Source organism: Globicephala melas, chromosome 2, assembly GCF_963455315.2.
Source record: "Globicephala melas chromosome 2, mGloMel1.2, whole genome shotgun sequence".
NCBI classification, from domain to species: Eukaryota; Metazoa; Chordata; class Mammalia; order Artiodactyla; family Delphinidae; genus Globicephala; species Globicephala melas.
In genome coordinates, this window is record NC_083315.2 from 19,258,025 (window position 1) to 19,282,731 (window position 24,707).

General features: G+C 48.8%; 1 protein-coding gene across 7 annotated transcripts in view; it reads right to left on the reverse strand.

Moving 5' to 3' along the window:
• Nucleotides 1-256: 256 nt before the first annotated feature.
• CAMK1D (calcium/calmodulin dependent protein kinase ID) overlaps nucleotides 257-24,707 on the reverse strand; it is a 415,209-nt gene continuing 390,758 nt past the window's right edge. For 6 of the 7 annotated variants that reach the window (XM_060293260.1, XM_030836975.2, XM_060293271.1 and 3 more), the window contains exons 7-11: nucleotides 15,115-15,227; nucleotides 13,547-13,625; nucleotides 8,741-8,828; nucleotides 7,702-7,819; nucleotides 257-6,064 (exon numbers count right to left, since the gene is read on the reverse strand). In XM_060293260.1, coding sequence (XP_060149243.1) covers nucleotides 5,946-6,064; nucleotides 7,702-7,819; nucleotides 8,741-8,828; nucleotides 13,547-13,625; nucleotides 15,115-15,227 — 517 coding nt within the window. In that variant the 3' untranslated portion in view covers nucleotides 257-5,945. Of the gene's footprint in view, nucleotides 6,065-7,697; nucleotides 7,820-8,740; nucleotides 8,829-13,546; nucleotides 13,626-15,114; nucleotides 15,228-24,707 lie in introns of all 7 variants that reach the window. The other variant, XM_060293277.1, reaches the window with a different exon arrangement.

Here is a 24,707-nt window from a genome sequence, read left to right on the forward strand (position 1 = left end):
AGCCACCTTCTGCAGTGGCAAGGAAAAGGGCGGGGAGCCTGAGCGCCCACCACAAACCTCAATGCCACAATGTGCACGCCCTGCCCCCATCCCTGCCCATCGGGCTGGTGATAAGGTATTTAGGGGACTTTATGAGTTTCCAGGGGCTCAATTCAAACTCCTTCCTTCAAACCCAAACTTCAGAGAGAGGAGGAAAGAGCGAGCTGTTGAAACACCCCAGTCTTGCTTCTCATGGAGGAAACAAACCACATACATCTGAAGATGATTAATTGTCTTTATTGGAGGAAAACAAGAAGTCATCAATCTCATTGTCATTATGATAGAAATCTTGATATGTGTACATGATTGTCAAGGCAGAGAATCATTTGCTACACAGGCCCGTTAACAATTTTGCAGTGCCGCAAACCTACGTGGGGTAAATTTCTTGCAGAGTTTATTACATGCATGGAATAAATGCACCGTTTCCCTTCTTTTGGACAAGCATGGTTTTATGGAAAAATCAAACCAATTGCAAGCCTGGTAATACTAGACACAGGGACATTCCTGGGTTCGACGTCATAAGCTTTTGGAAAACGTGCTCACTGTTGGGAGAGCTGCAAGAAGGACTATGACATTATGTGTGGTGACCAGAGCCAATTTAGAAATTGTTCCAAATTCTATGCTGGACAGAATGTACCTTTCATGTCTTCCAACCTGATTGTGGGGCTAAGAGAAATGTCCTCTGAAACATGCCGCCTGTCTTGCAAAACAAAGATGCTGCGAGGTTGCAGTATTTTTGTCGCTGTCAAAATGTTTTTGTTTTTGTAAAATGTCCAAACGGCTGCCAGTCCTGCCCCAGCGCTCCTCTTCCCTCAAGTGCAAGGCTACCGTGAGGGCCCAGGAACCTCAGTCTGTCCAGATGAAGGTTTTCCTTTGAGAAGTAATTTATCTAGTGTTTGGGGCTTTTGAGTCCCTGGTCATACCTTATCCCTATGACTAAAGCCTCAAACACTCCTTTCATTTTCTTTTTTCCTGTCCATAAGAAAAAATCACCTTGAAGTAAACTAAGTTGGTAAATCATCAGAAGACATAATCATCGTATGAGAAGTTTTCTGGAGACCAAAAGATTCAAAATGGATGTGGCGAATGCAGAAGCGGCATTGGTACAAAGGGGGAAATGCAATAGTTAGTCCCTTTGGTGTAGAGAGATTCAGACACCGAGAAGCCATTCCACACTTTGTCCACGAAACCAGACCTGGCAGCCACATGCTGTGGGGCTGGCCGCCAAATGCACAGCCTTTGGATTTCCAGAAGCAGAGACCCCCGGAGTCACAAGCCCAGCTGCTCCTGCTGCAGGTGGCAGGGAAGGTGGGAAGGGCTGATGTTCCTTGCTGTCTGATTCGGCGCAGAGCAGGAGGCGGGCCAGGCCGTGGCCAGCACGCAGGGCCCACTTCACAGTGGGGCTGGGCTCCTGTGCCCATGCTCAGGCTGCAGATCACGATGCACTGGGACCATGACGAAGGGTGGGGCTGAAGGGGGCTTGGGCCTCTATCTTCCTCTTTCTCCTCCCTGCCTGCTGTCCAGTGTAGAGGTTTCCAAGCTATCTCATCTGCAGACTAGTTTTCTTGGCATCTCTGTGAATTAAGTCCCCCTTTTAGAAATCTGCCCAATTTACCTTTCCTATCACAACATTTTCAATTCTGAAAACCAAAGGACTGGAACACTCTTTGGCCAATGTCAGGTACACCCGAAGCCCCAACCTACAGCCAGCCCCCTGCCCCCCCGCAAAGAGTTGTGGGTTACATACAGGTATATACATTTTTCTTTAAACAAACTGAACAGTGTTTGGTCTGGAATGTGTTTAAGGAAAAGGCCAACTCTGCAGAGTGTGAGTGGACAGAATGGGAAGCAGTATTGTTTCAGAAGAACATGCAAAGGTTTCGTGCATCGGTTGAATCGGAGGACTTTCATTCCTTTTGCCAGAAGTGACTGTGCAACCCTGGGAAAGAGTACATCTTATTTCTGTTTATGGAAATGGGAGGAGCTGCTCTTTGCTGCACTCTGCTGTTCCTTCTCACATCCAGAGGAAACCCAGCAGTGAGCTTGTGGAAATCATATGAAGTCATGAGTGTTGCAGGCAAAGCACAGAGGCCATACCCTCCTTCTCCTGCCCTCAGCCCTGGAGTGATGGTTCCAGGGTGGCTTCTCCAGGGTGAAGAATCAACACAAGCCCAGGCTCTGGGTGGGCCAGGGGGCCACGGTGGCCAAAGCCTTAAAATACAGAGTTATCTCCCCTGGGATACGGTCTTTTCTTTCTGTTTAAAATTGCTCACAAAATGTCAAACCCCAGGGCGTTCATCAGATTAAGCTGTCATTCCTCCAGAGAGAGGGTCAATCCCCCTTTTCAGGAGGGGTCACTTGGGTTCCCTCCCTTTGTCCCTGGTGTTTTTGGCCTTCGTTCTAAAGGGGGGAGGTCCTCCTCTCCCGATCACAATTCACCCAGGATCTGCTGGACGCCAAGGGAGACAAATGAACAGGATGAGGTTAGTGACGGGCAGGTAAACTGAGTCTGGGGCGCCAAATGCCAAATGCCTTTCTTCACCGGCTCATGCTCCCTAAGTGCCAGAGCCTTGCCTGGTTAACCCCAAGCCTGACTGCCCAGTTCCCTGGACGCTATGCTAAGAGCTGGCTGGAGAGCTGGGACCTTCTCAAAGGTCTGTTGGGGCCACATGCGGGTGCACGCTGTCTGTTTCAGACAAATGCTAGCCTCCCTGATGGCCTCACGGATGAGATGAAGACCAGGGAAGTGAACGGGGACAGACAGGCAGCTGAGTGCAAGACCATTTGAGGACACTCTTTCAAATGACAGAAACAATCCACTTGCTGTGAGGAGGTGAAGAGACCAAGCTGGGGGGCGGGGAGGTTGGAAGGCAGACTGTGCTGAAGTCCATGGTCCACCATTAGCCTCAGCTGCACACAGTGCCCTCCAGGGGCTGTGTAAGCTGGGGGCCCATATGAAATGCTCAGCTTCATCGGTGGAATTTGACATCAGTGAGGGTCCTAGGACTTTGCCACTCCACTTGGCAGGCGTTACCAAAAGGCACATTCTGAGCTCTCTTCCCATGTTGTCATAAAGTGTAAATAATACTAAATACGGCTGAAAGAACCTCCATTCTTTTACCACTAAGGCTCTCTCAACAGAGCGTAAGTTCTACACGGGAGTTATCAGTATTTTCTCCTCCTCCTAAAACAATGGGAATACACGCATCCAGACAGTAGAGACTCACTTGATGTCAAGTTCAACAGGGTCTACTTTTGGGCTGAAACAGTCACCATCTCCTGACGTGTTACAGGCCAACCATGGCCAAGAGCAGACCCCCAACTGCAAAAAGGGGGTCCAGCCCATCTCTCAGCTCTTCTGCACTTTCCAGGTAAGACATACTTTCAAACTAATTGCATAGAACATGCACCCCACACATCAGCTCCAGAAAATAATTTATCATCAATAAATTTGGCTTCAGATGTTGCTTTCCAAGTGCAAATGACCGCATATAGCACACAGTACAAGGAGCTGATAACTATTCAGGCACACGTTCGAAGTATCAAAGTCAGGCAAATTATCACCCCTCCTCCAAAACATCTAGTTCCTTGTTTTCTTTTTTTTGTTTTTGTTTTTTTTGGCCATGCCATGAGGCACGTGGGATCTTAGTTCCCCGACCAGGGATCGAACCCATGCCCCCTGCATTGGAAGCACAGAGTCTTTACCACTGGACGGCCAGGGAAGTCCCTAGTTCCTTGTTTTCTTATACTGTCTAAACTTGAATCTTCCATTACACTTGTTGGTAAGCAACATTCTAATAAACCCCTGGGAGAGATGCCTCAGTTTTCTGTTATTGTTTATAATATTCTTGCTACTGTCCTCCAATTCAGGTACCACTTGCTTCTTAACCGGGTCTACTGTCGTTTTATAGACATTTCCAGGCTTTTTACAAATTTTGAAGAGTAATAGCTTGATTTTCACTCTGGACGCTGGTGTGGCAGACACCAAGCGGGAATCCTGTCAAGGGGCTGAGTGCCTAGGACACGGTGGACACGGGGTAGACCAGATGCCTGTCTTTCCGGCTGCTCTCCTGCACACCTGCACTGCCCTCCTACAGGAGGCAGAATGGAGTGCTGAGCCTCATAACACTGTGTGTGTGATGGGGGGCATTACTGAACATTCGGCCTGGACCTAGGCCAAGGTGCAGAAGTGACGAAGATGGCATGGCCTACAGGATCCACTGTGTCTGGTCAACTGTGGGAGAAGGGCATGAGGACAACAACCAGGAAAGTCACTGGACCATCAGGCAGGTGAACAGGGACCCACTGCGGGCTCAAGGCTGACTGTGCGACGCAGACTCAAGGTATCACGTGGGCACAAGGGCCGGGGGGGGGGGTCTTCTGCAAAGTGGGCATTTGGAGCCACCTGCTCGCCTCTTCAAGACAGCATCCTCGAAGCCTCCTGGAGAAGCGCTTTTCCCTGGGTTTCTGTGCTCACTCTATCCTGCACACCAATCCACCACGTGGGTGGACAATGTGGCCCAGTGGTCCCCGGACGTTGCTGGTTTTAAAGTCCTACATCCTAGGAAATCCTTCAGTCCTGGGCAAACTGGGACCTTTGGTGACCCCACCATCACAGGTCTTTGGTTTGGGGATTCCCTTGGTCAGAAGGATGGCGTTCAGCGCTGGCTGGGCCTGGCTGGGGTGGTCTCTGGCCGTCACGGCAGTGGCCACTGTCCTGCTCTCCTTAACCAACCCAGATAAATGGAGTCTTTTCCAAGGCCATTTCCCTCTCCTCCCTTCTGGATCAGCATCTAAGAACAGCGTAAACATTTGCAGAAACAACTGGTGTAAGCTGGAGGCCATTTTCAGTTGTAAGATTAGAAATGCATTTTTAAAAAACAGAGATTAATTTTAAAACTGCATAGCTGAGAGCAGGGCTTCCACGCTGTCACTCCCCTTGTGAGAAACGAGAGCTGTGTGGGAAATTCACTCCAAACAAAATGGCATTGTGCTCCTTCGGCCAGGGAGGCTCTTAGATCTTTGCTGGGGGAGCGGGGGCCCTCTCCTTCACAGCAAGTCTATCCTTTCGTCTTGGGAGAGCAGGCTTCTTCATTTCTGACCACTGATGGCAAGAGGCCCCAGGGTCTCCAGCTGGAGAGGGCTTTGCTGCAGGAGCTGCCGGGCAAGGTTTTCTGCAGGTTCCCTCCCACGGTGCCCGCACCCCCGGGGAGAAGACAGGCTGCAGAAGGGCTGAGTTGTCTTCTCAGAAAACTGCCCCTCCGAGGAAGAAGGGGAGAGAAGGAGAAGGAAGTGAAGTAAAGTGCACTCTTCACCTCGGAAACAGATTCTTGATCGATCCTCTTATTAGAATTTTAAAAAGTACTTTTAAATCCCCTTCGGAAGAAAAAAAAAATCTCTCAAAGGTTAACATAAAATTCTACTACTGACAAGCAAAAGGTACAGGGCACAGAAGTAAGAAGTATAGCTCAAAAGGACATATTTCTTAAAAGGAAAAAAAAAACCCTAATGCACAATATTTACCGATACTTAAATAATCCAGTTGAAACCTTTTTTTGTTACGAATGAAAAAATACAACATAGACGGTTACCTCTACTGAGAAGATCGGAAACGACAGGGCTGAGGGAGAGGAACTGAGAAAGTCCATTCTGTTAGGGCTTTGCAGACTCGTATGTACAGCACCAGATCCTATCAAATCCGCTCCCTTGAGCCAGTACACTTCGTGAGAAATGAACACTTCAGAATTGCAGTATAAAATATGGCCGTAAAAAACTTCTGTCTTCCAGTCCTGTGCAGGGAGGTGCACCGTGCAAGGTGGGATGGCTCTGGAGTGGCTGGTGGCGCTGGTGGCCCCTGGGGGCCCCCTTCCCTGGCCTCACCCCCTGGGCCCCACCTGTAGGGCCGGTCACTTGCTTCCAGAGTGCACTGTCGTCACAGTGGTGGGCCTCGGTCTCCGATCCGCTCCCATTCCTGAGACCCCTGATGAAGAGGACATGAAACTACAGAGCGTGGAGGGTGCCAGACCTGCAGGGGGACAGCAGACACAAGAAGTTCAAAGCTTCAGAAGGATCTACTCACTCCCTCTTCCCGCTGCAAGGGTTTGTCGCGGGGGACAAACTTTTATGCACCTGACTCCAAATTTTTCCCTATCCACGGGAAAACATTTGCAGTGTGTCCAAATTCTTCTTAGACCCAGGTCTTCCCTCCTTGTTTCATTATAATAATGATAACTGCTTTGTATTTGGATACAACATGGTTTAGCCACCATAGTATGATGGGTTCCATTTACTGAGCACTTACTACATACTAGGCATTGGGCTAGGTACTGAATATATACCGTCCTCATAAGAACTGTTTATTTCTTACAATGGCGGTGAGAAGCAGGGATTTTAAGAGCGAATAAAGGATGTGATACCCTCTTCTGACCCCAGCTTGGTGTGTGGTCTGGACTCTTGGCTAAGAAGCGTTTGTGACATGGGGCACATTGAAACGGGGCTGCTGATTGAGTCCTGTGTGAATTCGGCAGCCCCCTGGCCTAGAAAAATTCTTCACGGGCTGCACCTCCAATGCTCCCCAAGCAAATGTGTTGGCATCAGAATGCTCTCACGTGGGACTATCTTCCTAGCTGCGGCAGTACACCCCTCACCCCCGTCACTGTGAACTCCGTGGGCTCGAACATCGGGATAGCCATAAAGTAAATCACTAAGATGGCTTTGCTGTCAGAGCCACTGTCTGAATCTTCAAGTAAACGATAGATTGTGGGGTTTCCTTTGACCAGAGGGTGGAAATGATTTGCCCTGAGATGTAAACGTGGGCCTAAAGCAGCGAGCAGTTGTGTCAGGGGATGCTCATGGAGATTTCCCGGGAAAACTTAAGGGCTGGACATTCCGGAATGAGGTGGGAGGGCTATTTAAAGAGGAGGGGAACCTTTTTTGAGGCAAACAGGAAGGAGTGTGATGCTCAGAGTGAGACCAAACTGAAGGGTCTCAATGATTATGGAAATGAAGGCCTACCGGGACGATCAAGGCAACTTCTCTGCAGTGCAGAGGAGCCCATGGAAAGGCCTAGTATGAGATTAAGAGAAATATAGAGTGGAGAGTCAGAGAGAAAAATAAGGAGGGTGTGAGTGTGTCCCTCGTGATGTACTATCCCACGCACAGATGAAGGACAACGAAACATTAGTACTATGACTTTGATCCCAAAGCCAACGCACTTCGTATAAATTAGCTCAAATGATTATCAGAAAAAAAAAAAAAAGAAAATACATTTTAAAAGTCAACGAGATCAGACTGTCATATGAGTCTCTGCCACCCCTTCCTCAGTCCCTAAGGGTGATGCCCAATGAGAAGCAAATCAGAACATAAGGAGATGGATGAGAAAGTGTCGGGCTTTTGTCCACACACACGTGGCCGTGTGGGACTCGAGCCTCAGATGTCTTATAAATGGAAACAACAGTAGCTACGGTTGTAGAAATATGAAATAACTAAATTTAAAAAAATATTTAAAAAATAGTGAATAGGATTGTTGGGAGTATTAAATAAGATCAGGTATTCACAGACCCGGACAAACAGTAGCTACTCAGCAAACGGGAGTCCCCCTCTCTCCCTACTAGATTTGTCTCCAGCGCCAGTTGGAAAGTTCTGTTTTTGCTACATACGCACAATCTTTTTGGCTGGCCAGACTGAGGCTGCTCGAAACACTTGTATTTGAACTGTCCAGGCTGCTGCCAAGATGTAGTTTTCTCATATGTCTCACGACGGCCGTGGCATTAAACGCTTGCTGAAATTTAAGAAAGGGGAAAGGCAGACAAAATATTCCAGCTAATTAGAAAAGGCCGAGACTGTCTCCTATCATTTATCCTGTTACCCTAAGCAGGTCAAACTTCTGACAACGGTCTCATGATCCACTAGAAAGGAAACTGATGTTGCCTCTTCTTCCAAAAGTACATTCATCCTTTGACCCTCTCCCCCCAAGAAAATATATTTTGGAGATGAAAAGAGTATTTTTCTTCTGACATAATACCGTGGAATATAGAGTAAACGTAAGCCAATTCCCTCCATAATTTAAGAGAATGACTTCTAGAACAAAAGGTGTATTATAATAATAGAGTACCTTAAAATATATTTTAAGCGTCTTAATTTTCTGATTATTGGTGTTTTGTCCTAAATAAAGTAGGTCAGTGGAATTACTGTCTGTGTAGTCTCTAGTTGTTGGTTCTCGTGCAAGAACAGCCAGCTCTCAATTATCCATGCTGTGAGAACACAGGGTAATGGATTAAATCCATCACATTTTTACCAGAATGTATTGATGAGTTCAACTGAGATTTCCTGGTTTTTTTCCCCCTTTTTATGTCACTTTAATAATAGTCAATCCTTCAAAATTCCAGCAAAGTGAAGGAAGACAACAGGGATTATGTTCTTAAGAAACAGCAAATGAGGAAAAGCTGGCAATATTGCTATATTTTTGGATCACAGAGGGGAGATATTATTAAATCATACACTTTATCCCTCTCACACCACGATGCTCTCGTCAAGTCTTAATCCTTATTGGTTAAAATTAGCACACATTTGGGTGAGGCTATGGGGATTCTCATCAAACTTGGGGGATAGTAACACTTAGAAATAAAAAATGCTTGAACTGCAGGGCCAGTTTCGTTTGAGTGATTAAGTTCATTGGGAATGTAGGAAACACAGGACTTACTCTCCACTTGCTTTTGGCGAAGTTCTTCCGGATCTGGGCGCTGACCGACTCGTGGATGTTTTTGCTGAGGGCTGTGTCACCAGCGATCCTGAAATGGAGGCAAAGATGCTTCTCAAGAGGGTTTCTTGGGGGGAGGGGGGGGTCTTACACTGGGTCCCAAGCTGCTTTCCTGGGGAAGCCATGTCCTGTCCCCTCCCACAGGTCTGCTGAGAGGATGGCGTGTCACTGCCCCTCCAGGCTGCTTATTTCAACGCACAGCTCGTCTGAACATCCATGACCCACCACCACTGCACTCCAAGCCCGGTCCCACCTGCGTACCCTGCACCCCCTCCAGGATGGGTCAGCACCTTCATGGTGGGCCACTCTGCCCGGCTCCCCCTTCTTCCCCTTTTCACCCCCATTCCTGCAACATCAGAGTCCACAAGGACAACACAACCTGAATTCAGCTCTCCTCTTTCTCCCCCTCCCCCAGCTTCCTACCCGCCGTGTCTCACCTCTGAGGTCTCAAGCGTGTCCCCCAACCTGGTCTGAGCACCAGACCCCTACCCAGGGTCTCCCCCACAGCCCCTCCCTGGCATCCCCAGGATCTCTGGTCCATGGACCTGCTCACACCCAGGGCCCACTGCTCCCTTCTGGCTCCATCCCGGCTGACCTGAGCTCTGCCACGTTCTACTCCCCTCCCTCCCCCCGGGGCCCCTCACCTTCTCTGTGCTCAGTGACAGGGTTCCCAGCCTCAGCTCGGCCCTGCTTGGCACACCTACTCCTGCATTTCCTAGAAAAGTTCTCAGAACCGCAAGAACCATGTCGCTGCTGCCTTCCACTGGGTCCTTTACAACACTGGGCAATCTTTTCTCTAGTTCTTGCTTGACCTTAGCCTTCTATTAGCAGGGAGGAAGGGTCCCCCCTCATCCTATTACTTCCTCCCTCTGCTTTATCACACCTCTTCTCTCCCCCGTCCCGCCCCCCATTCGTTCTTACATCTCCCTCTTCTCTCTGGGCTTACAGTCGCCAGTCTCGTTGATGAGCTGGGGGTCCCTCCAGCCCATTCTTCTCCCTCACATCCCTTCTCAACCTCAATGCCACCCTCGCTCTACATTTGACCGCTTGGCCTCCCCCAGTCTCACAGGAAGTTGCATTTTGCTCAGTCTTTTCTGGGCTTGAAGCCATCCATCTTCCCTTTCCTTTAGCACCAAACTATTCAATTCTGAGCTGATGCCTGATGCCTCAGAAGTAATTTCTTGGATCTCGGAACTGTTAAGGGGCAGACAGATGCCGGGCACACTGACCATACTTTCTGGCTGGCAGAGCCCGTCAGGTCCCAGACTCCGAGGGCCCTGGACACAGACCAGACTGGGCACAGACTGCCGTGTTCAACCGATTTAGGACGTGAGAGGAACAAGCTTGGGGCTTATTCAGATAGGAAACCAGCCCTGGATAAAAAATATGTTCCCACCACCAGCCTTTCCTTTTAGGAACCGAAAACATGGCTGGTGGACTCTGGAAGGTAAGTCTGTGCCAGGCTGGGCCTAAGTTTAGAATACCGTACAGTCTGCTATTCCCAGCTCAGAGCAAGACCCCCCCTAAATAGACTCCTCTAGTTTTCCCAGCAGGGCTGAAAATACACAGCTCAGAGGATACTCAGAAACGAACCAAGGCCAGGCAGGTTTCCATCTCCAACAACTGTCAATTGCCTGCTTTCCCCAGATGCACATCAGTGAAGAGAAACACGTGAATGAGCAAATCCACCCGAAAGCCCAGGCACGAGGAAGCTGGGGAGCAGATGTCGTTATTCAGCCTCTCCTCCTGGAGGCCTCACATGAGTGTTTCCTCCTGTTTGTAACAGCTGCATCCTCAGAAAAGGACGCCAGCTCCACCTCGGGGTGGTCAGCTCTTTCTTGGAAACCAGGGGGCAGAAGTGGTGGGAAGGACGGAATTCTCGGGCTGAGCACTGATGAGGGGGCAGAGCCGGCTCCAAACCCAACAGGCCGGGTGGCGGGGTGTCAGGGAGACCCCCTTCCCTGTGGGTGAGCAAAAGGCTGAGAGGGGAGGAAAATACAAATTTTCAGTTATTCTAGGAACGTTCCGTGCTCACTTCCCACAGCGCCAGGGCGCGCTGCCGCTGGGTAAGGACCAAGCGGGGCACACGGCGGCCCGGAGGCCGCTGTGAAACACTCTTCTTGGAGGTAACGCCACCTCGGCTCACGACGGCTCACGACCTTCCTCAAACAGGCAACTGCGCGGGGATATACGTGTATGTAGAGCTGATTCGCTTCGTTCTACAGCAGCAACTAACGCAACCATGTAAATTATGCTCCAATAAAGGTGTTAAAAAAAAAAGAAAGAGAAGAGAGAAAAAAACTTAAACAAAAAACAATAGGCACCGCAACCACGCTGCTGCTCCCGTCGGCCAGGGATCACGTGGGACGCTCAGCGCCCCCCGCTTCAGCGTCATTCACCCACAAGCCCGGAGGCGTGGAGGCTCAGCACTGGAAGGGACCCTGGATGTCACCCTGACTGTCCTAGGAACTGAACAACGCCCCGAGACAGGAGACTTCCCTTATGAATCCGCACACACACACACCCCCGTTTCATCTGGGTCTCCCGACGCTCTCTCGCTTCCCTGTTGCTGCCTCTACACTAACGAAGGACGTGGCGTTTATATCAATCCCGCTCCATCAGGCCTGTCTGGCTCTTCTTCTCCACACACAGATCATTAAACTCTTCTCCTCGCCTTTGGGTGTTTTTGTGTTTTGTACATGGTCTGTTCTACCTGCACGGCTCTGACTGTACACTTTTCTAGTCACTTGCTCAAAACAGGCTTGGTGATGCCTGGTGTGTATCCCCAACTCCTGGGATCCATCCCAGTTCCTGTGGTCACCGCAGCTTGGCTGGCTGGAATCCGGGGAGGGGAGGGGTCTCCATGAACGCTGAGGAGGGTGCAGAGTTGAAGCCCCCCTGGCTAGCCCAGCCTGGAATCCCCGCCCTACCCTGGACGGCCCGGGTGAGGCTGGCATCTCCGTGAAGTCCTGCTTGACTCTGAGCCCACCTTGCCCCTCTGCCAGGCCCCTGACGGTGAAACTGACCTTTCTCTTCTTTGTTTTTTTTCAAAAATGTCTGGTGAAGGAGAGATGAGGTTTTAACTGGCCTTCCTGCCTTCCACAGAGTGAGGCTGGATCAGTGAACAAGTTCTAGGAAGCAAATCACTTCCCTTCTTTTGAGGTCATTTTCCTCCTCTCTAAGATAACCTCAAAAGCCTCCTACATGAAAGATAAATAAGTACTGGGGTTGTAATGTACAACCGGGTGACAATGGTTAACACTGCTTTATGGCATACTTGAAAGTTGTTAAGAGTAAATCCTGAAAGTTCTCCCCACAAGGAAAATAATTTTTTGTAATTAACATATTAGGCAATGGATATTAAGTAAACTTATTGTGGTAGTCATTTTGCAACATATATGGACGCCAAGTTATTATGCTCTAACACCTTAAACTTATACAGTGCTGCATGCCAACTCTCTCTCTGTAAAACTGGGGAAAAAGTCTCATACAGCTGTAAAAGCCAACTGTTTATAAAATAAGAAAAACTTTCTTATCTTCACTGTCACATACTTTGACCTATCATCCAAAGTGACTTATTAAAAAAATATCAGGCTGACACACAATCAAAACTGCCTCCTTTTCAGAAAATTCCTTCCTTCCCCTTTCCCTCTCCTGTCAGTTTGGGTTGAAGAGCATCATTTTGGAATCTGACAGTTCTTCCTGGAAACATTTCTGGCTTTGCTGTTAGCTAGTTGTGTCCTGTTGGCTAAGTTTCTTTATCTTTCTACATATATTTCCTTATCTCAGAAATGGAGACAAAAATCTACCTTACAGGATTATCATAAAAGAAAAAATGCGGTGATATTTTAATATGATTAGCACAGGGCCTGGGACATCATAGATGATAAATGACGGCTGTTACTATACATTACAATACTGTGAAGCTGGCCAGGAAAGGACCTTGGGCAGGTCCCCTTTGGAAGGTTAATCAGCATATGAGCATCCGGAGAAAATGCCGCAGGAGACGGTGGAATCAACAGGGAACAGTGTTCTAGAGGACTGGTCGGGGCGGATGTCTCCTGAAGTCAAGGGTCTGCGCACTGTATCGGCTATTTTACTACTCCTGGCCTTTGTTTCAAAAAGGAGGCTCATGGTGCTTTAATAAGAGCTGAATGATGCAATTGCTACGTGCCAGATGCACTAAACCCTTTCTGTGTGTGCACGATCTCAGTCACTGCTTACTTCAATCCTGTAAACTAGGTACTGTTATGCTCACTTTAAAGATGAGAAAATTCAGGCTCAGAGAAGTATAAACCCAAAGTCACTGGGTTCAACCCTAGTAAGTGGCACAAAAACAAGGTGGCCTCGGGGCACCGCAGGAAATGTAGTCCAGGATGTCGTAAACTATCAACTCATCCCTCTGGAGGTGAAGAAACACTCACTTGAAAAGCATCTTAAAAGGAAAAGAACATGTGACCTCAATTCATTTACGGACTGAGTAATAAGTTCAAGGAATAAAACGCCACTCTTAATGCCTCCTTTGGGAATCACCCTCACTAAAAATGATCCTAAAATACTTCACATGAAGCGAAAAAGCTACAGCTATCTTTTGTGCATCTGCAATTAGTGCCTTCAGAAGACTGTGTCCTCGAGTGTTGGTTTGGGGAAAGGATGAAACCCACGGGCCAGACGGGATGCAAGCTTCACCCGTGGCTTTCACAACGAAGCCCCAGCTGACCGGCATCTCTAGCGGGTGATTCTTCTTACCACGGGTGCCGAGCTGCCTGCTCGCATGTGTATCTTTTATTTGGATCTTTCTCCATCAGGTTCCGAATGAAGTCTTTTGCTGTTCAAAAGGAAGGCACAAGAGGGGGAGTCAGTATGTGGCTTGAGATATGACAATATGATACCAGGGTGCCTCTGTGGGTATCAAGGTTACCATGGAAACACGAGACCAGCCTTCCACGGACACTCGGGACCTGGGACAAAAAGGCAGGTGGTACCAGCATCTGGGGAAAAGGGAAGACAAGGTTTGGGTTTCTGAGTGGTGACCCTGCCTTCCCAGCTCCAAGTCCCTTCCCGCCGGCAGCTAGTGGCGCCTTTGTTTCGGGGGAAAAGGTGAAATATCTTTGTCGCCAGGTGCCTCTCGCTCAGCTCACTGCTGCCTTAGGGAGCTGTTTTGCTGACGTCCTCACGTTAGGAGCTCACCGAGTCAACAAAGTCGCCCGAGTACCCACGGTGGATGCACAGCCCCCCAGAAGCCCCCTCTGCAGCCTCCGCGGATGACTACAACCAGCGAGCAGGAAATTACGGTGCAGGAGATGTGCCCCGGTGGGGAAGCAAAACTGCTTGGAGGCCCAGGACCAGGTATGACCCAGAGCAGGACACTGAGAACGTGAGAGGTTGGGACCCAGAACCAGAAGATGACACGTGCCAGGCGGGAAATCTGTCGCCCTGTGGCGTCCGGCAGCTCCCTGCCCACAGGGCTGGACTTCCGGGGGACAGCGGGGTCCCTTCCTGACTCAGGAGCAAACTACCCCCCATGTGGCTCTTTCCTGCAAGACTTGGAGAACTATAGCCCGATCCTAGGGTTTGGAAGATGGAGGAAGAAAGCAGGGCATTTCCAGTTAGGAGGAAATAACACAAATAATAAAATGGGATATTTTAATAGCTCATTCATTATTTCATGTGATCCTGACACCACCTACAAGGGTGGGAGTGGTATTATTACCATCCTCATCTTGTCAGGGAGGAAACTGAGGCTGGAGACATTCCATCTGCTTACGTGGGCCTGGGGTTTGATTTTTATCCCTGAGGAGGAAGTGAACTTCCCTGGGAATGTTCTGTGTGGCACAGTAGCTGAGACTCGGGCTCTGGAGTGAGGGCGTGGGTTCAAACCCCAGCTCTGCCACTTACTAGCCGTTATTTCACCTTCTGGGGCCTCAGTTTCCTCATCTGTCAAATGGGGCTAATAGTAATCCCCACCTGATAGGCTGTCCTGAGGACTGGGTGGACTAGGCACACGCGCGGAGTTTAGAGTGCACAGCACACAGCAAGGAAGCCCAATAAACTCGAGCTAATACGGTCTCACTCCAGAGCACCCAGCTCAGGGTACGGCCAGGAGTGGTGGAGAAGTGAGTCCCCACCCCTCAGCCTGGCTCGGGGCACGTGTCCCACACGTGTCCCAAGCCTCTCCTCGCTTCTCAAGTCAAGTCTAAGTGCGTAGCATCCTCAGGAGCCTCAGGACCGTTCTGAGCCCCCGGGGACCGCTGGAGACTCGGGTGGGCTGGGTGTCGGGGTCCCAGGAGCCGCCCACAAGGAGCCGAGAGACCTACCGGAGTCGGAGATGTCGTCCCAGTAGGGGGAGTCGAACTCATATTCTGCCTTGAGAATCTGCTCGAAGAGCTTGGAGTCATTTTCGTCATAGAAAGGAGGGTAGCCACAGAGCCTGGAAGACAAGAGGGTCTCTTGTGAGGATCTGAACCGGCTGAGGACCCAACACCACGTGGTGGCTTCACATCCTGCCTGGGAGGAAGCTGTCTTCCCTGGAGTGGAGGAAGCCTGCACCGTGTGCGCTACAGACACAATCTCAGCAAAGGACCCACACGTTCTCTGGGCACACGGGGCACAGAAGTAAAATCGTGACTTCACGGGTAGCTAAAAGGGTTAACCCTGGTGGCGACTGAGGGTCAACACATCTTAACGCTTTGCACGGTATTCACCAGAGTCCTGCACGCCCTGAACACCTACCAGGCCGCCCTCTGTGTATAAACGTCATTGATCTTACTGCCTGGGATATGGTCCCTAACAGATGATGGGTTAGTGAAACAAACAAAATATATGTTTGGTATACATTTCAAGACCTTTCCAGGTTCATTTTATTTAATGAATCATCAGAGGAAGAAAGGGAAATTTTATACACTTGAGTCACCAAATTGCCGCAAGTGGCCCCAGACTGCAGAGTATCACCTCCCGGGCCCAGTTCAGGTATCTGGAGGGTTACAGCTTTGCCCATTAATATGCAGCAAGCAGAAGTTGACATAAATCTTAATACCATGACCCTTTTTCCACTGAACTGTTTCAAAGTTGTTTTTTTTTTTTTTGCGGTACGCGGGCCTCTCACTGCCGTGGCCTCTCCCGCTGTGGAGCACAGGCTCCGGACGCGCAGGCCCAGCGGCCATGGCTCACGGGCCCAGCCGCTCCGCGGCACGTGGGATCCTCCCAGACCGGGTCACGAACCCGCGCCCCCTGCATCGGCAGGCGGACTCCCAACCACTGTGCCACCAGGGAAGCCCTCAAAGTTGAATTTTAAAAGATCATATGGGAATTCTCTGGTGGTCCAGTGGTTAGGATTCGGTGCTTTCATTGCCGAGGGCCTGGGTTTGATCCCCCGTTGGGGAGCTAAGATCCTGCAAGACGCGTGGCACGGCCAGAAAACATTTAAGAAAGAAAAAAAAAAAGAGGACACTAGGATGTTGGTGCAAGAAACTTCTAGTTCTAGAGGTACTGACAGTCGTAACAGAAGAAGGAATTTTTGTTAAATACCCCAAATACAATTCGTGCCACGAAATTGTGGGTTCTCACTCCCAGGTCTGCTACGGGCTCTGAGGTGACCTTTACCATTAAAGGCCAATGATGCATTTTCTGGACACAAATGTCCTCATCTAAACACGAAGAGGCCAGACTAGAAAATTCTTAATATTCTTTCTGGCTTTAAGATGCTGTGGGTCTATGCTTCCTCCCCCAATCTGTTTGGCCGGTCCACGCCTGAGGCCCATGGCGGCCAGGCAGGGGCAGCCTCTGGTTGGGACTGGACATCAGGGAGGGGTGAGATTGAGGCTGCGGCCATAAGCGACGGACAGAGTAGAAGACAAGGCTGGATTCGGGAAGGCCAAGCACAAAGCTGGACGGCGCAGAACTTGGTTCCGGGCCCGAGACAACCCACAGGGCGGCAGCAGCCACAGTGAGAGAGTCCCGCCCCCAGACGAGCCCTGAATCTTCCCACGCAGCCCAACTTTGTTCAAAGCACAGCTACAGCCTAGAGACCAGTTTAATGAGAACAAGTGAACGGGAATCAACAGACTCCAGGCCTTCGAGGGATTTAGGCTGCCAGCAAGTAAGAAATTTAATGAAGGTTCAAAACACAGCTTTTAGTACAAATTTGCAGCCGCTCCTGCCGCCCTACACAGCATCACTGGTCGTGCTGCACAGGGGAACGGCCGATGACACTTTTAAAGGCTGTGAGACATTCTGTGGGCTGATAAGATTCAGAATCATCTACCTCTACAAGGTGGATTTAGGGGCTAAGTGCCTGGAAAATTTCATTTTTAAAGATTTGCTCCTTTTGGCGAAGTAAGAGCCAGGGCTTCTGAAACCGCGAAGCACACATTTTACTACCCAGGAAAGCCTGCAGCTGAGAGGTGGATATGGAAATGTTTCCCATAATGAGGATTTGGGCCACATGAAATGTGCATATTAGGAAAAGCAGACAGGGCAAAATGTTAGTTCATCTCGGAAAATAACGAAATTTTAGATGTGTGAGGTTTTTGTTTATTAACTGTGTTTTACTTTACAGTTTGGCTTTCTTTTCAAGGAAAAAAAATCTTCAAGAAAATTCCAAGAAAGATTTAATCTCCTTGTGCCAATTTTCTTAAAGTAATCCTGATTTCTTCTGGTTTTAGCTCCTCTTTTGGGGGGGAGGGGGAGTAAAGAACACTGTGTTTATGTGTCTGTACAGAGGATGGAAGGAAAGGAAACGGATGGAGTTTGGGGACTGAGTTAAAATTAAGAAAGAACATTTTAAAATAAGGGCTGAAACAGAACAGAAGGGCAAGGAGAAGTTGTAAAACCTTCCTCAGATCTAGAAGATTCGCAGAGTTCCCTGGTCAGGCTATTTCGTGAGCAGGTTTGTGTGGTGGGTTCGATTAGGAGAGATGACTTTGAGTTGTTTCTATCTCCACATACAGAATGCTGATTTCCGTGGTCCTGGATCACCCATTTGCAGATTTCATCTCTGTGTTCATATTTCACGTTACCAAACCATTTAAATAACCTACAGATGATCTCACTGTGGGTTCTCAAAGACGATAAAGCCACCCCCAATTGTTCTAGGCCTAAAAGCCCATGGTTCAGAATAACATCTAAACTTGACAACCCGACAACAGATGGTCACGCCCAACACGGGCAACTCGCCTTCCTGGGCTCATCCGTCACGTCCATCCCAGCCTCAGGATGGCCATCTGGGGAGAATGCTCCCACCTCCCGTCTTCCCTTTGCTGCTTAGTCTGCCATCTCATCTACCTTGGCACACATACACAAACATACTACTAGATTCTAGTGTAGCTTCGACTGAGCACTTATTTGGGGTCAAAAACTCCACCAAGGCGCTTTGCTGTATTATCTCACTTAAACCTCACTCTCCCAGGCACTTCCCTGGCGGTCCAGTGGTTGGGACTCTGCATTTCCATTGCAGGGGGCACGGGTTCAATCCCTGGTCAGGGAACTAGATCCCGCATGCCGCATGGTGCGTGGTGCGGCCAAAAAAAAGGATTAAAAAAATATAAAAAAATACAAAAAAACGAAAACAAAAATCCCCTCACTCCCTCCGGAGGTGTGCTTCCCCAACACCTTCCCTGTGTCCTTCAGAGCCACCCTCCGCTCTGCTCTGTCCCCGGGAGGCTGACCTGTACGGAGGGTTGACTGAGGGTTGAACTCTCTGGCGTCTGGTAGGGGGTTGGCCAGTGGGGGCCCCAGGGGAGATGAGGGAGGAAGGAGGAAGTCAGGGAAGGGTGAGTGTTGCCCTGAGCCTTCCCATCCAGCGCTCAGACTGGTTACAGCCCTGGGCTGAGGGCCAGGCTGCTCTCAAGGGAGGGGACTCTACCAGACTCCCTTGGGTGTGGTAACTGCTTTCTTCCTCCCCCAATCACCGAGGGTCTAAGGGTGCTTACGGCTCAGCTGCTATAAATCTCAAGGTCCCGGTGCTATTCCTTGTGGTCCCCTCACACCAGATCCGTGTATACAGTCCCTCATACAATCCTCATTTTAAAGGTAGAGAAACGGGGCTTCCCTGGTGGCGCAGTGGTTAAGAATCCGCCTGCCAAGGCAGGGGACATGGGTTCGAGCCCTGGTCTGGGAAGATCCCACATGCCACGGAGCATCTAAGCCCATGCGCCACAACTACTGAGCCTGTACTCTAGAGCCCGCAAGCCACAACTACTGAGCCTGAGTGCTACAACTACTGAAGCCCATGCTCCGCAATAAGAGAAGCCACCGCAATGAGAAGCCCGCGCACCGCAACTAAGAGCAGTCCATGCTCGTCACAACTAGAGAAACCCTCGCACAGCAACGAAGACCCAACACAGCCAAAATTAAATAAATAAATTTATATTAAAAAAATAAAGGCAGAGAAACTAACTTGCAGCAGAGTCAGGACGCCAGCCCTACCTGTCTGATTCCGGGTCTGTGTTCTTAACTGTTTTGCCTGTTCACTAAAGGAAAGGAGGCTTGAGAACTGAACCTTATGTTTCAGTCTTGACTTGCATTCTCTCTGCAGGCCATTTCATTTGCCCACCGGTCCCTTCATCTGCAAACAGAACCTGGCGACTGAACGCTACTTCCCCAACCTCATTTCCCACACTCTGGGTCTAGTAGCTAAGATGCTTGGGGCTGGTTCGCTGCCCACTGGGCACTTTTTGTTTCTGGACCAAGGTAAAGGTATGCACTCTACCTGGGCTGCCCTCCCCTGGCCCCTTCCATCGACTCTGGCACACCCCTGGAGACCGGCTGCCGCGTTACTAGCAAGACCCAGTGCCCTGCTGCCAGGTGGGGTCGGTGCCCTGCTCTGTGTCCCCACGGCAGCGGACAGAGCTCCGTGGTGACACTTCCTACACTGCACGCTGCCCTGACCTGTCCACAAGCTCCTTAAGGCAGGACCGTGTCTTATGTCTTACTTTTGTCTTTGGATTTTCAGTGTCCAGCCCAGGGTCTACCCATGGCAGATCCTGGGTAAATGTTTGGATGAACAAAGATGCTCTTGAAAAAGAGGCTTCATCGTTGGCTGCTGAGCCCCCGGATGGGCTCTGAAGCAGAGACATGGATGACGGATGAAGGATAGCCCACCACTGCCCAGCCCAGGTAGCTGTCAAAGTTCCCACCCACCCCGACTCCTCCCTCCTGTACCTCACCCCTCTCAGGAGGTGGCAAAAAAGCAATGCTCTGTGTCATTGACAGATGTTCCAGAAGAACCCAGTGTGCAGGGCCAGGTGCTGGGGGCAACCTGGCCTGTGTTTGTAGAGAGAATGCAATGGGTTATCTAAAATGCCACTTTCGTCTTGTGGACAAGGTTCATAAAGGAGAAGGTTTTCCATGAAGAGCACTTTTAACATAAATGAATGTGAAAATTGGCCATGGCCAACCACGGCTGATTCACCAGGGCACAGTTATTCTTGGAAAATGAAATGCTGTGATAGCATAAGAGCTCCTGCTGAGAGGTCCTGAGACTTGACTGTGGTAATTATGCTACATTAAGGGACCTTCTTCCTCCTTGCTTGCCCTCGGCCATGTATATAAAAATATATAAAAAAATATATGTCCCTATAAAAATGGACACCTGCTGAAAAGATTTGCAAATAATGATCAGTTGTTACCTCTTTTCCCCTTTTATGTAACTTTATTATAATTCACCTCAACCTTCTATGTTCTTGCATATTTCTTGGACCTTTGAATTACAGATTTAAGGTTCTGCCTTTCCTTATGGCTTTTGGTACCAGAGACAGACACAGAGAAGACGGGAAGGAGCTGGTATCAGAAGTGCTGGTAGGCGATGAGATGTCACCTGTTGGGACGGCTATTATCAGAAAAATAGAAGTTAACAAGTGTGGGGATGTGGAGAAAATGGAACTCCTGTGCACCGTTGGTGGGAATGCAAAATGGTGCAGCCAGTATGGAAAATGTTACGGAGGTTTCTCAAAAAATTAAAAATGGAACTACCATGTGATCCAGGAATCCCTCTTCTGGATATATTCCCAAAGGAAATGAAATCAGTGCCTTGAAGAGATATGCATGCTCCCATGTTCACTGCAGCATTATTCACTATAGCCAAGACATGAAAACAATCTGTGTGTCCACTGATGGATAAATGGATAAAGGTGTAGACAGGGAAGCCATACAGGTAGGCGGCTGGCTTTGCAGCTGTGAGGAAGGTGGCTCTGAGGCAGAAGACAAGTTAGCAGCTGTGCTCCGGCAAAGGAAGGACAGGACGGCGCAGGTGGTGGTAGTTGGATCGGGGGAACAGATTCTAAAAGAGTTTAGAGGGAAAGCCGGGAAGATTAGGTGATCAGCGGCGTGGAGAGGGAAGGCCAGGATGCCTCCCAAGTCCCCAGCATGGACACGGGGGCTGCCGTCAACCGTGGTGGAGAACATAGGGGTAAGGGTGGGTCTGAGGGTGGCCCCGACACGTCACTGTGGCACCTGGCAATTAAAACTTCTCTTTTCGGTGGACACGGTCCCCCCCTTGGGGAAGCAGCTCTGGGAAGCTGTGTCCTTACAGTTAGAAAATCAACACCTAATGTTCGACCCCAGCCTGGCTTCTGGAAAGACAGATGGCAGGAGCATGCTTGGGACCACTGTGGCCTGTCGGTGGGAGAGAAGGATGGAGAAGAGTGAACCTGGGTCTCTACTCAACCAAGTCCGACTATGGTCACATCCAGTAGCCTTTGTTCAGTCCTTTGCTCCACCACAGAGCTGCAAGGGGATGCAGAGGATAGAAAATCTGCTGTCCAGACCCTGTGGAACTCGGTAGGGCTGGGCAGAAGTTCAGGCCTGCCTCACTGACCCAGAGTAACTGCAAAATCAAGTAACACGTGTAAGCAAGTTTTCTGACCACCTGAAATATACATCTGAAGTGCCCAAACATATGCAAGTATTATACATAAAAAGCATCTGAGCGCAACAGTCCACGCTGATGACTGAATCGTCGTTAGGAAACAGCAGCCCAGACCTTGCCCTTTAGTCTAACGGGAAGAAGGGCTCTGAAGGTGAAGAGAGAAGTGATTTTTCAAGGGAAGGTGTGTTGCTGTTCTCTGAGGACTGACTTTGCTTTCGGACGAGTTTCGTGATGTGGTTTCCTCAGCCTGGGATTTAGAGAAATAAAGACACAGATTCAAATCCTGGCTCCAGCCAAGCCCTGGTGGAGTGACTTAGGGGAAATTATGTAGTGTCTCCCGGTCGCAGGTTCCTTTGTGAAAGGAGGATAACGAGGCCCACCTTATACAGAGATATTATAACATATATAACATACACTATATACTAATCTATACTACATGTAACACACACACATGGATTGATGGGTGGATACAGATAAAAGATATACCATTTGAAAGCGCCTGTCACACAACAATCACTATATCCCAGCTGTCCACCCTTATCACTACTTCTCTTTTCCATCCCACCAACTCCATCTCACTTTTCAGGCTCCTTCAGCTGAAATACTGTGCACTGGGACTCCGCTCAGCATCAGGAAGGCCAATGGGAGGGGGAGAGAACAGACGAGTCCTGAGGGACTCAGTTTACATTCTAAATGTGAAAACAAAGCAACATATTTTAAAATTTTGTAACTAGTCTCAGAATCACCCACGAATGACCACACATCCCGACCTAAACTTCTAAACTGCTCTAGAAGGGAAGGAGAGAGGTGTTCCCTCTGGTCATGATTCTGTGCCCTGCGTGATGGATATGAGGACAGGATGTCCTGGAGACCTGCTTTTCAACCTTAATCTTTGTGGGCCGGTATTTCCAAGCATTTTGCCAAGGAGCCCTCAATTCTAGGAATAGCTCAAGCTTCCCTGAGAACACTTACTCAAAGGTATATTTGTGAAGAAAGAATATTTTTATGCAGTTGAGCAAAACAACAGACCTGCACGTATACTGCAAACCAGAGGAGCCACATAGGGCCCACCCAGGCCCAATGGGTCTCTGAAAAAGACAAAATCCATCAAATCTGGGCGTCCCTCCTCTGGATGCTAGTCTGTTGGATATGTAACAACCACTGGACAGCCACCAGTTCACCCTTTGTCTTGGCTGTCAGTACTTATTCAACAAGTGTGTATTGGATGAATGTCTGGGACCCCGTACTAAGGAATCTGGGTTGTATTTGTCTTACTCTGGTTAATAGGACAGACTTTTAAAAATAATAAAATAAAGCAAAGCATTTTAAGCTGACAAATCTCTGGCAATTAGCTGCAAAGCCCAGCAAAATAGATTTCAGCGTATTATTTGGATTTATAGACCAGAATGACCAACGAGACCCGAATGTTTACAAAAATGTAATGCAATTACTTCAGCAACTAGAGATTGGATTATGTGCATGCCAGAGCTTTCTCCTTACAAACTTGGAAGAGACAAGGGAAGGTTCACGTATTAGAACCACATGCAGGCTGACTTCAGCAAGGCATCGCTGGTGAAATGCAATGGATAAATGTCACACGTCACCCCTGAGATTTGGTTCATACGTTGAACGCTGAGAAGGAGGAAGCAGATCAGGCAAAGACCTAGAGGAGGAAGGAAAGGGACACTGGAAGGTAGATGGGAAACACATCCCTTAGAAAGTTTATACACACCAGAGCTGAAGATTGGGAGCCAGGCAGGAGGGGAAGAAGAACAAACACTTCCCCAAGCGTGAGAAGTTAGCAGCATACTCCACTTGGAGTAAAATAGTTTAAAAAAATTCTGTACACAGTAAAGGGTTAGGCTGGACAAGACATCATGCAAAGCTGCTGTGTTGTGATCCAGGGTTCTACTTCCAAGTGTATAACTTTTTGATTCTTGCATCAGCCAAACGGACAGCACCTCCAGGAAGTCTGGGGGATGAGCACAGAGGCCCCAAGCCTCCTCCTGCAGGTGAGGTACAACTGAAGGAGGTTCGGACAAACCCACTCCCGACTCAGCTCCTGCTGACAGTGGATCGGAGGGCTTGGTGGGGAGGAGAGGGTGAGTGAGGGGAGCATCCAACAGCTGGGATGTTGTGTTAGGAGAAACACAGCGAGACTTTCAGCAGAGTGATGGACCTGCACCAAGGGGTGCAGACGTCCAGTCTGGAGGCGGTTAACATGCGCACTAACCGATGGTTCTGAACCCCGGCGGATTCCCAGCTCGACTTTTGCATCTAGACTTTGCTTTTTTCGTTGTGGGGCTCTTGCTCCCTCCCTCCCTCCTCCATCCCCCCAGTGTCCTTCTCTCTCACGTTCTGCTTGGGAAGCAGTTATGAATCTGTGCAGACTAACAGCCGTGCTTGGGAGATGCCTTGGTACCTCCATCCTGTTGGCCTTGGCTTTATTTTATTTTATTTTTTTTGGTTATCTACCTGATTTATTAGCAATAGTTTGACGAAATCAATGGGAAAGTCAATAAGCCTAAGGAAAGTAGACTCAACCTTCTTATATATAATATATAATTCCTCCAAAACTCTTCCCCCGCCCCAGACCTTCCCTCATAAAAAAGTCATAAAAATACGTAAAGCCATAAAGTATTAGGGGAAAATTTTTTTTTATAAATCCTCCTAGGGTGGGAAAGGCTCTTAAAAATATGAACTAAATTAAAAATTGATACATTAACTATATAAATATTTTAAACACCATAAACAATGTAAAAAAATGACAGTTGGAAAAAACTCACTTGTAAGACATATACAGCCGATTTCCCTGATCCACTCCCCCTGAATTTTTAAAATCACTAATAAAATGAAACATTTAGAAAAAAAACAATTTACAATAAAATGTGTCAAAATCTACTAAAATGGTCTTAGGGATTAAAAACGAAAGGAACCCATGAACATAAAGAGAACGAGAGAAGAGACAAAGCAGGCAAGAAGTATTAAATAAATTTTAGAAGCTGGAAAGTGCCTACGTGAAGGAAAGGAAAGAAGCAAAACTAT